Here is a 12,667-nt window from a genome sequence, read left to right as displayed (position 1 = left end):
CTCAAGAGAAACTAAACTGCAGCAGAGCTCAGCCTCTCTTTCTTCCACCATTTCACCGTAAACCTCACCTCCAGTTTCCTGATGCATTTCCCGTTATACTATTTTACTTTGCTCCTCAGACCATCTCTCCAGCTCACCTGAGACCTCATACATTCAAATCCTGTTTAACCTAAGTTCTTCCTCATGTCCATACCATCACCAAAACTGCTCACTTTAGTTGTCAAAACTTCTTGGTCTTATTCTTCTTAGTAGGTTCTTTTCTGAATGGTGAAGATGGGACCTAATACTACACACTTCTTAAATATATGTATACATTTGCTGATTTAATGACAACATTTCAGGATCATTGAAATGGGGTTACTTCCCCAAACATTCATCAATTCACTGTCTAACCCAAAGCTACCAGCACCTCAGTGAAAGGCACTGAAAGATGTGATCCTCCACAATCAATCTCATGACACCGGGCTGGTATAAGTCACAACTCTGTTTTATTTCTCTGCATCTCCATGCCGTTTTATTATAGTCTGTCTTTGCCCATCTTCTAAGGCTACCCTGTAAAACCTTCCAGGAGTTGTGCCTCATTGCCTGTGGTGTCTGAAGCTTACCGTTATAGCATAACCATTCCAGGTGGTTGGACTGTCGTGAATACTCCCTTACAGCAGCGCCATACTACAGAGAGGTTATAGTTACACATATTACTGTAGTTTTAGAACAGATGTGCCTTACAGCTCTCCTTAGTCCTTGAGGGCTGAAATCTCGTTGCACGGAACTTGTCTTCATTAGTGCAAACCAATAAGCTATTCAGGATGCAGCAAGCAAATGCTCTGTTTGATACCACTGCTGCAGGACTTGGCTTTTGAAGGCTGAAAGGCCACTCGCCGTGCTTGGTGAAAAGGCACATGCATCTCTTGGTTTGCTCTACACAACCCCTTTCTTCATCTCCGCTTGCACACCTGAGCCCCATCAGTATTCCCAGCACACTGCAGGTTGCTCAAGAGGAGGAGGGAGGGAGGGAGAGGTGCTTTCAGGCCATGCCTGCTCATTCCTCAGGCTGCATCCCCAGGGTGCGCTGAGGGCTATTCTCCCTTGCCTGTCACATTTCCCTCGCCTCCTCCCCCTGTCCTTCCCCCCAGTCTCAATTCTGAGCCCTATGCAAGCGGTACATGCATGTGGAGAACACATTAAAACCATCTGTGAAGCTGCTTGGCAGCTGGATAAATGCAAACATGGTCTCGAGGTGTTTATCTAGGGGCATGGAATATAAATCAGACCGACTTCTTCTGGCACCATGCGAGGCACCAGGGAGACCACATTTGGAATACGGTGTGCAATTGTGGTCACTCTATTACGGGAAGGACATTTGGTGGATTGGAAACAGGCAGGGAGGAGCAACCGAAAAAATGACCCAGCATTTTGGGACAGGAGGAGGAGAAGGGGAGGCTTGGAGGGACAGTGGCTCTGCAGAGGTTGTTTGGTGCTGCAGACGTGTTCCAGACCTGGCTGTCAGAGCATGTGTGTGTGTGTTTGTCTGTGTATAGATGTGCCAGTGCCTATGTGTGGAGAAGGGTGTCTGCCCTGTGTCAGTGCGTGCATCCACAAAGACCTGGGGGTGTGCATGGGCAACGTGAGTGGGAGGAGAGACGAAGGGTAGATGTAAATCCCCAGAGACCTTTGCTGGTCTTCAGTGGGTAGAACACCTCTTGCATGCTCAGTCCTAGAGGAAACGGACTTCAAAGGGGTGAAATGCGTGGGGCTAGGGCCTACTTCTTGTCACACCATGTCTTTCCTCTCCCTCAGGCAGGAGAGGAAACCCCTCCTTCCAAACCCCTCTAAATCTCCGTCTGCAAGCTGATAGTGCTGGTCTTATAAATCATTAAAAATAACTGTAGAAATAAGTGCAGCAACAAGTACTGAACTGCAGCTGTTTCTGTGTATTGTTATTTACCCATCTCCATGCACACACGGACCATTTATTCCTATCATAACTCCCGATACTTGATCCTCCTGTGCATTGCAAGACCTATAACGCTGCTAAGAAGACATTTTTCAGTGGGAATGGAAGGTTTTGGCCCATAAACATCTGCAGGTAGAGGCCAACTCTCAATATTTCTTCTCTTGCTAGCTATAACTCAGGCATGAGCACAAGCTAGCTGTGAAGAGCTACAAGCCCTTGCTAGCCATCACAGCCTGCTGACTTGAATAGCTGTAGCAGAGGGTTGGGATGGGAGAACACATCTCTCCATAGATCTTCTGTTCTCTTTTGACCTATTCCAGAACAGACACAGACACAACGAGAAACCCAGTCTTGACCGAGACTCACTGGTTACACCTATACCACTCCATCCAGAAGATCATAGCCTGTTTTCATGCCCTGTAAGCCCAGCATGGCTCATATCCATCTGAAATCCTCATTTTGCATACCCAGGAAGAACAGTGTTGTATGTGCTGCCATATGGAAAATTTTCTGGCTGATGCTAGTCTGTAAATAAGGTCCACAGGGGCAGTGATGGTTGTCCCAGGTTGAAACTGTGTGGGGAGCATGCTAAAAGGGGATGATTAGGTTGTCTGGGGGGCAACATTTGTGCCACAGCTGTGGTCCAGACTTGCTGAGCTGTGAGGACTGAGAGTTCACAGACAGGGAGAAGCTAAAAGAGCAGGAGGAGATGTGAGGTTTATGGAGGTCTGGGGTGTTCAGGCAAATCTTGAGTGCCCTGAATGCTTTTATATCCCTTGGCTTCAAGGGCACCTGAGGCTGCTCCCTACCTCTGAGGACACCCTGGCAGGATGGATGACCAGGGATAGGGCTTGAGCCTCTGGGAAGAGAGCCAAGAGCAGATTCTGAGCTTCTGCAAGCCCAGAGATTTCCTGGGCTTGGGCATGGGTCCTTTAGGGACAATGGAGCAATAAACTCAGGCAGGCAATCCACGTACCTTGGGTAAAAACACACGGCTTCTCAACTAAAAATAACCCCTCTCCCTAGCAAATAGGTTTATTTATTAAAAAAACAAGCCATTTTGAGGCAAGCTGCAACACCTAGGACTCTGAGAAAGGACTGCCGATGGCCTTTGCTAATAACAGGTTTGTGTAAAAATCTCTCTTCCCCCACAAAATGTCCCATCTCCTCTTCCAAACCAGGGAAAGACAGACTTTTAATTCATGGGCGAAAAAAAAATCAGGTCTGATGGCTTATGGCTGGGAATTTCACTTCATCCCCTTCCAGGTTTAACTTTGGGGTGGCATCAGGCTGCCCACCATGGCTGAAATCTAATATTTATGTACGTAGATGAGAAATTTTAGGGTTTCCTGTTCTTTCTGAAAGGCTTTCATCTAGAAACTAAATTTAAAGAAAAAAAAAAAGGGGGAGAAAAAAAGAGAGAAAAGAAGAAAGGAAGCCAAATGCTTGTGGGGACAGATTTTTTTTCCTTTTTTTTTTTTTTTCCCTTTCCTTTTTTTTTGTTGTTGTTGTTTTGTTTTTAATTTTCTGGGTATCCGTTAGCTAAAAGTGGCAGACGAGGAACATATCCTGAGGCAGGGCTGTGCAGAAGCACGCTGGACTGGCAGAGGTCCACACGAGGCTGTGCCCATGTCAGCCCCATTCAGCAGGGGTCCACAGCAAGTCCTCAAGCTCAGAGATATTCCTGGGGGGGGTGAGCTGGGGAAGAGGGCACTGCCGACGTGGTTTGTGCTAGGAGGGAAGGGGGGGGACTCACCCTCTACTAGTTAGCTTAAAACAAATGAAAGGTAACATTTTTAGGGGGAAAATAAAGAAATTTGAAGATTTTACAGATAAGTAGTATTTTGTTACTGTTGAAGGAAGCTTATATTATCTCTTTCTTTTTAAACCTTTGTTTGCTAAGTCTTTCCTTTGGACCATCAACCTTGCTTGCACTCACATGAGAAATAGCCACGTGTTCCCACTCTCCAGAAATCCCTGTTGAATTTTTAAGCTTTCCCCTGATGCTTCTTGGTCCCTGCCACTGTCAGAATGGGGGTTAGACATGGATCTGGTTAAATTGCATCAAATTGAACAAGGCACTGCTGAGCCATGGCAGCAGATAATATATTTGAATACTCCAGTTGACAGCTATTTGCCTGGTCTATCAGGGCATGGGCCAAGGATCAAAGGAAAATTGAAACCAAGACAGATGTTGAACATCCCTTCCAGCCTTCAGAAGTCCCCTTCCAATGAACATCTCCTTCCAGCCTCTACAAAAAGGGTGAACACCACTGCTCTCCATGCACCTGCCAACCATTTCCTTTTTTCACAACATCCAGTCCAATTTTTAGGCGTGCTAGCTGGGGTTTTAGAGCCATTTTTAGTAGCTGGAGCCACGTTGGATCAGGCCCGGCGCAAAGATGACGCCAATGCTGGCCAGGGAGGAAGAACAACGCAACCACTCACTGGCCACTTGGATACGAGCCGCCCTGGAAACTGCTGCTCTTTGGCACTGCACCACAAGGCACACGGCACTCGTTAACCGTCATGCAGGCTAAGAAATAAAACTATGGATTTAATAAAAAAGAGCCAGTAAAACCAGCAAAGGGGAAAGGGCAACATGGATCGGCCTGGAGACCAACACCTTCCTGCTTCCAGAAGGCAGACAGGAGTGATTTGAGATGCTCAACTTTTCTGGGCTTGCTGCTTCCCAGGAAAGAGCTAATGAAGTCCATGCACAGGCAGGATCACATTTTGCAGTCAGTGCTGGTTTGTGTTTCCAGCCCAAATCTAAGCCTGAAGTGGAGGCGTGGTGCACAGAAACCTGCTCCTCAATCTCATGGGGCAAGCAGTGGTTCTGGACTCACAGATCCCTCCCGCAGTGCATTTTCTTCACTTGCATTAATCTACATAGACATTTCTAGCCTGTTATTAACAGGCAAACACATTAGGAGTGGGTAGCTGCAAGGTGAAAAAGAGATCAGCAGATAACAGCCCCAAATCCAACTTTGTGGCTCAGCTGAGCTACTTCCTCATTTCTCCACAGATCTCTCTGAAATTCTGGTTGTTATTTTATTATTATATTTAAACATTGGTTGCCTGCTAACAATTTATCACATTAGTCTGAATGAACATTAGTTAGGGAAAAAAAAAAGTTGCAGTGCTGAACTGTGAGAGAAAGCAATGAATGTGAGACAGATCAATGCCCTCACTAACTGAATGGGAATTTGCCAGTTCATACCAGGTGAAGAACTGGCCTGTGAAATGCACTCAGCAATGAGACAGGGAAAAGAGGAAGAGAATCCAGGTACCCGTTGCACTGCAGGAAATTTCAGATGTGCTTTCCTCATTTCAAAACAAAACCAGAGGCTTTACGGCAAGAATGATGACGAGAGTTTTGAGTTTCAGTCAAGTGGGATACGTCCAAAGATTTTCGGCGGTTTCTGTCCACCTGGGTTTGAATCCTTGGAGCCTCACCTTGAATTCCAGGACAAAAGGAAATGTGGTTTGTGGCTTGTGCCCTGGCTGAAGAGTAAGGAGATGAGAACCCAAATCTTGGCTCTGCCACAGGCTCTCCTTTGAGATGGGAGGTGAGGCGTTGAATATCCCTGTGCGTCAGCTCTCAAGAATGAGGACAGCAGCCCTACCAAGCTTTCGTGCCAACTTACGTGATATTTCTTTCTATCAAAAAGAAAAAAAAAGTAAAAAATAAAAATAAAAATTGAGGTGTCCCAGATTCTCTCCCTGCTTCTGAAAACACAGACCATTGACTATTATAGAGTGGAATAAATAACGACAGCATGCTGCAATCGCACCCAGGCAGGAGAATGATCCAAGCAGCCATCTGCCAGGTGGTAGCTGGCAACTTCTGATGAAGAGGGATAGGTGAGTATCTGGGGTGATGGTGGGACGGGATGTGACAGCACAGATTGGATGCACACACTGCTTGATGTGCAGCAGGGCCACTCGGGTGCAATTAGAGCAGGCAACAAGAGATAAATCATCTTGGGCTTCCCAAACATCAGAGGCTTAGCAGGCAGCACTCAGTGCAACACAGCTTACTCCAATAGTTCTAATTCCTGGCTCTGCTTCTTGCCCTGTGACAGCCTTCTTGTTTATGGGGTTGCATGACGAACCAGACCAGGAAGCTGATTCAGCTGAAAAACAAACTTCCTCCAAAAAGGCTCTTTCTCAACTTGATCAGTTGCCCCACTTGGCCCTGCTCAAACTTCCCTGCTAAAGGAATCCAAAATAGCAAATGAAGTCATGCCTTACCATCTCTGTCACCACAGCTCATTTGTTAGCCAAGGATATAAACTTGTGCTGAAATCACTCATCATAGAATCGTTAAGGTTGGAATAGACCTTCAAGATCATCTGGCCCAACCATCACTACTACTACCAGTGTCACCCACTAAACCTTGGTAGGGAGATGCCCTGTAGGACCAGTTGAGACATGGCACGCAGTTAGGAGTGGCTGGGACTGCTTTTTCTCCTTGTCTGAGAGGGGAGATATTAAAACACCTCCGACACCTCCCAGGTAAGCTCATCTTAGAGAGCTACATTCAGCCCAGCTCAAATCTAGGTATGCACTAGATGTGTTGGAGAGATTAGATTTGCAGGAAGAGGTCCTCAAAAAGCTCCTTGGAGAAGCAGAGGCTGTCTACAGAAATGCTCACCCCATGGCTCAGGGAGCTGCAGGAGGAGGTATAGGAGCTATCCCTGCGTGCCTGTGTCAATGGGTGCTTATCTCGAGGTCTTCTTCTGAAGCCGTTCTACCAGCCATAATGCTGAGCATGGAGGGGTGCTGGACAAAACTCTGCATCAGGGATGTGAGATGCATCAGCAGTCTTTGCTAGTTGCAGAGCCCATCTGAATATGCTGTGCGAAGAAGCTCTAAAACAGCTACTGGGTCAAAGGCCTCTTTTCCTATGACCCTTGTGGTTTAGAGCATCCCTGGAGAGAAGGGACTCTTGGGTCCAAAGCTGCTCCTCATTGACTCGGGCCAGGGATTTTATGCTGTAACTTTCTCCTTTCCCAAACATTCACGTCACGGGGCTGTCACTGGGATGTCCCACAGCTGGAGCTGAAGTCTGTGGCACAGGCAGGTCATAAAGCTGGGCAGATCATAAAGCTTAGGTCCAACTCCTGCTCCAAGGCCTTTTTTGATACTTTCAGACAGAGTGAAGTGGAACTAATAGAAGAGATTTCAGTCTCCTTTTACACCTTTCACATGCCAGGCAGTGATGCATCGTTCCTGGGAGGCAGTGAGTTAGGTTCAGATTCCCTCAAGCAGAGCTCAGCATAGTCTTTTCCCCTCATCTGTGACTCTTTAAGTGAAAAATGGCTGAAGAAATTTTGTCCTTTGACAACTGTGCTTTCCTTATGACCCCCTAAACAGATGAATTACCCAGACCTTCCCTTTCCTCTCCAGCTCTGCATCTGCAGCATTTTAGCTTGGCCATCATCAGTCCTCAATTACCTTAGCCCTAATGACTGCAGGGAGGAAGCAACCTCTCAAAGGGGCATCAGTGTCACTACTTTGTGATTTTAAGTCCCCCGGGCAGGACTAATAATTGAAATGCTTGTTGGAAAGGATTTTTGAACATCTCTTGTCCAGCCTTCAGCCCAGTGTTAAGTGGTTCATCTAAATAGCAATCCTATATGTAATTTGTGATCCATGTCTGGAGACGGTTGGGACACAGATGTCACCCAAAGGTGCTCTCCATCTACCAGCTCTAAAAGGAGCTCAAGATGCTCAAGCCCATTAATCTATTATTTATTTCTGCATGCCACCATCACTAATGCTGGGGCTGAATGCACTGCGAAGTGTAATTCTCTCCCCTACTACTCAAAGTCCAGAGACAAAACAGAGAAAGGGCCAGGTGGGGTGGCAATATGAGAACAGTCCTTATGCTACCCAAACTGAATACCTGGAGCAGTATCACAGAAGAGTGCCTGAAGGCTTGGAGTGCTCACCCAGGATCCATATTGCTCCAAGTCTCAACCATTTTGCACACAGATATTCTGCAGCTGAGGATTAGTACAGTTAATTTTGAGAACTGTTGCCTTTTCCAAATTACTTTCTTTTGCATCTGTGGTGAGGGAAGATGCAAAGGGATTAAGCCCTCCATCTGGCTGAGAAGTGCACAGCCTCGTACGTCCTTGGGTGAGCAGCACAAATAGAAACCAGACCCCAGTTTCCATATCTTCAAAGGAGGAAAGGACTGGGCCTAACCACTATTCACGCTGTGCTATGTGCAGAGACTGAGCTTGTGAGCCTTAGCCAAGAGATTTGATCATGTAGATTATGGCCTTTTGTTCTACCACCCCTCAGCCTACAAGAGGGCCAAAAACTCCATTCCTTCACACTCCTGGAGTACGTAGGGGTGGGAAAACCACAAAAATAGATTTTGAATTTTTAACAGGGTTTTTAACAGTATTTTAAGAGAATCTCTCGGGGAAGGCTAAGTAAAGGTTCTTTCTACCTTTGGGTTAAGGAATCCCTTGCAGATGAGTTTGTTCCAGCTATCTATTACTAATGATTGCATTGAGCCTTTAAAGCCTCGAGTGCACTGCTGTAGGTATCAAGATAACAATTCCTCCTTTTGGCTGTGCTACTTGGAAATGAGCAGAGGTTTCCTATAGAGGATGAAGCAAAAACCCAAGTTTTATTGCCTAAGCAGCTCAGGATAACTTTTTCCAAGGCCAGGACTCAGCATGAGTCCATGAGATGTCTAAATGTCACTGGATTAGATCCCTCTATGCTGCAGTCAAAGGAAGAGCTAATACTGGTCTCACGGTTGAAGAGTGAGGTCTTAAAGCAGGACCAAGGGCATGCTTACAAACCTCTGTGATGGGATTATTCTACCAACGTGACTGTGGTAAAGAGCCCAAAGCCTGCTTGTTGGTTACACACAGTCACCATCTCCCCAGCCCTACCAAGACTGCTGATGCCTGCTAAGAGATCGAGGCAAAATGCTGATGGTGTCCTAGAGAAGGGCTAGAAAATAGGGTGTGAGAGCAGGACCAGCTGGTTGATATCACCCTGTCCCGAGGTAGGCAGGTGGTCTGAAGTACAACAGAAGGAAATGCCTTTGCACATATGTTTTTTTAATGAGGTGTTAATTGGGCATTGGGTGAATAGGACAAAGAAGCACAGAGGATGTGGCTTGAGGTTTTGGCTGATGTAAAGCTGGAGGCCTGGAATAAACTGAAAGTTGTGTGGCTTTTTTTTTTTTTTTTACAGCCCCTTCCTGTGATTTCCAACAGGAGAGAGACACCAGGTGGGCAGGCAGCTCTGCTCCAAGTCACAGCTGGCTTTGGGGAGTTTTTCTGGGCTGGTGATGCGGTCTCCAAGTATTTCTGCCAGTCCTGGCGACAGAAAGAGAGACCTTTGGGATGCTAGGGTGAAAGTAGGAGGTGATCTGCCTCGTCCCCTGCTCTCAGGCAGCAGAGGGAGAGGGGACAGGATGCCCACCCAGGACTAGCTGGGTGGTGCAGGATGTCTCAATATACAGCCCCAGCGCCAATAATTAACACATGTGAGATTGATGAAAGAAACCAATGGGGGATGATTATTTTGCTGCCCACATGAGAGAGCTTTCTCCCTTCCTTCTCCCCCTAGTCCTACATCTGGTAGTAATTTTGCAGCTCAAAATAGAAAGGAAGTAGAAGAGAGGGGCTCAGCCAAGCTTGGGCCCATTTGAGGAGAATAGAGACAATTTGTTTGAGGGAAATAGAAGGGATGGTGGAAGGCTGCTTTGTTTCCCACACTACTTTTGTCCTGCTACAAAGGTGTACTGGTGGGTGATGCCTCCCATACATTGCCTGGGCTTTGGGTACAGCAATAAGGGCTGTAAGCCCACGACCATGACTTTTGCATCCTCCAGACCCCTTGAATCTGGCATGTGGAGCAGGAGAAAGAGGATGTGCTGTCTATGCTTTCCAATACCTTGTGATATAAAGTCTTTTTCATAGCTTAACCAGAAAAAAGGAGTCTGGTGGGCTGTCTTCAGCTGCCCCCCTTGTGTGCTCCAAGCCCCATCCCTGAAGTCAGGGTTGATGTGGGAACACTCACCGTGCACCTTGGGCACCTTGGCTTTCAGATGTCGCTCACACTTGGCCTTGGCTTTTAGCAGTAGGAAGATCTGCTCCTCTTTGGTGATGACATCGTCAGCATCCACCTGCAGCGATGGGAGAAATGAGGTTAAACCTCAGCAGGGCACAAGCTTCCTAGACAAGGCAGATGATTTGAATGCACAATCTCCATTGCACCAGCAGTTTCTTTCACTAGCTTTGTTCTTCCCATCTCATTTTGCTCACTAATTGGCGTCCAAGCAACACCCCTGCAAGATGCCACATGGAAATATTTGTGTACAAGGCAAAGGAGGTGCACATTGCAGTTGCACGCAGCAAACACATGCTTGTACATAAAAAGAGAGCAGCTTCTTGGGTGGCATGCCTCAGTTTGCAGCTTGGAGGGACACATTCCAGTAAATAACATTAGCACAGCATTTTTAAATACTGGTTCCTTTGGGATACAGAAGCATAGCTAAATATAACACTCAGGGTGGCAAGGCAATGCTTTGTTTGCTGGCACCCACCTCTTGGAAAATACTGCTGGGGACAAGAGTTTAAGAGCCTCTTCTCACTTCAAGAATCACAACCTGGCATCGTGAATGCAGTGCTATTTACAACCTCTCTCTTAGGTCTTCAGCCCCATGGAATCAGTTCCTATCAATATCCTTTCTAAATCCAAGAACAAACGCGGGGGGGCTGCTCTAGAGAAGTCTATGAGCTGACAGCATCTGCCCCCTGACTTAGGGCTCAGGGGAAGGAGGCTATGAACATCACCCTGGAAGATTTTATTTCTCCCCCTCTATGTTCTGCCTGTGAGGTTTCCAGAGGTCAAGGGACAAGAAGAAGGGGTGGGAGAGCAGGGAGGATGCTTTACCCAGAAGCTACTTTACCCTATTCTGGCTGCTTGCTGATACACAGTGATACAAGGCCCTCCAAGGCACTTGCTGGTCACAAAAAAACATCTTGCTTCATGAAGCTGGCACATTCCCATCAGGCAGGGCTGGTCTCTGGAAGCTGGGGTTACACCCATGGGGTAGTACTTTGGTTATCATGCCATTAAGAGCTTTAATCTAATACAATGTGGCTGCTCTCATTTCCTCATGTGCCTCTTAGGTACTTGGTTTGTGTCCTGCTCAGGCATCTGAGACCAGTCCTCTCATTGCATCCTTTTCCCTAATATTTTTTTTTCTTGTCTAGATTAAACCGTAAAAGCAGTAAGAGCAGAGGCTGCCTTTCTCTGGACTTCTACAGGACTTAGCACTTGTTCTTAATGGTGTTATTTAATCAAGAATGACTGCTGTACCATTTTATAGAAAACAACAGTTTTATTATTATTATTTTTTTACTTTATAAACCTATATTGACTGTGCTGGTGAGACTGGCTGCAGTAAATCTGTTACGACTATGGCAGCTCTCCACATCTTGATGGATGGAGCAGGTCTAAACATCAGTATGCAGTAAAGGCAGGCAAAGGAAAGTAGGAAAGTACAAGACTTTGTGAATGCAAAAGTGACCCAGAGCCTGCCTATGGAGGGTGCTGCTGGTCTCCATCCCTCTGAAGCATTACTGAAGCTGGGTGGCTATGAAATTTCACTGTACTCCCTCCAAACACTGCTAGTCAGAATTAAGGTGCCTTCACTCATTGTAACATAATTCATTTCGGAAAGCAAGATAAACCCTCTGCAGGCCAATCTGTTCTCAAGACTTACTACAAATAACATAATGAAGGTTAATGAAATCCAACTTAGAAGTAAACCCAGGCTCTATTTCACATGTGGTCCTACAGAGGGGAATGGTGAATGCTCAAGCAGCTGATGTGCTAACAGACATGCAGATGGGTATCTAGATCTGATAAGGGGATTCCTAGTAAAACAGAAGTTTGTTTTTCATGCCCTTGGAAAAAATCCACACTAAAATCCTCTTTCAGAAGTGGGAGATGATTTCAAAACATCAATATTAATGCAAAATAAAATTATCCTTTTCCAGATGTTTGGCCAGTCCACATTTAAGGCACTATCCAGCATTTAAACCCTTATTGGAAACATAAAACCTTAAGGTCCAATCCTGCTGTCATTTGCAGCTGCATGAATCCTGAACGATTCCATGAATGCCAGGAGTTATTCTAGATTTATAGTGGTCGAATAGAGCAGAATGCGACCTTAGATATTTCAAATAATACATGCCTTTTGCACTTCATCCTTAGCCACCTTTGGCCATGCTCTGAGAATGGACAGCTCCTTCCCAGCAGGATGTACAATGTCCTGTCCAGGCCAGGCATAGAAAAAAAAATTATTTCTCAGAATTGGAGCTGAGGCACCAAGCTCAGTGCCCAGAGGAGGGTGCAATAGCTGGGACAGGGCTCTGAACTGAAGCTGGGTTTTCAGCTTTTCTGAGCCCTGAAACCAGGGCTTATCAGTTTTATACATCCAAAACTTGTCAGACTACTAAATATATATATATATATATCACCTATTTCCTCTCCTCTCCCCAAGCTGATATAAATACTGATATATGTTTAAGCCATGTTTTTATGTTTCTAGGCAACCTGCTGCAGGTGGCCCTGCTTGAGCAGGGGTCTTAGACCACATGGCCTCCAGAGATCCCCTCCAACCTCAACCATTTTGAGATTCCCCTGGTTGAGGAAGATGAA

The 12,667-nt window shown here is 46.2% G+C and overlaps 1 protein-coding gene across 2 annotated transcripts in view; it reads right to left on the bottom strand.

Moving 5' to 3' along the window:
- The window catches only part of PTH1R (parathyroid hormone 1 receptor), a 119,422-nt gene that overhangs the window by 50,966 nt on the left and 55,789 nt on the right, over positions 1-12,667 (bottom strand). For both annotated transcript variants that reach the window (XM_072033943.1, XM_021274978.4), the window contains exon 2: positions 10,016-10,121. In XM_072033943.1, the coding sequence (XP_071890044.1) occupies positions 10,016-10,121 (106 nt within the window). The remainder of the gene's footprint in view (positions 1-10,015; positions 10,122-12,667) is intronic.

This window comes from Anas platyrhynchos, chromosome 2 (genome assembly GCF_047663525.1).
Source record: "Anas platyrhynchos isolate ZD024472 breed Pekin duck chromosome 2, IASCAAS_PekinDuck_T2T, whole genome shotgun sequence".
Taxonomy (NCBI): domain Eukaryota; kingdom Metazoa; phylum Chordata; class Aves; order Anseriformes; family Anatidae; genus Anas; species Anas platyrhynchos.
The sequence above is the reverse complement of the archived record's forward strand: the minus strand, read 5'-3'. Positions and strand labels throughout refer to the sequence as shown.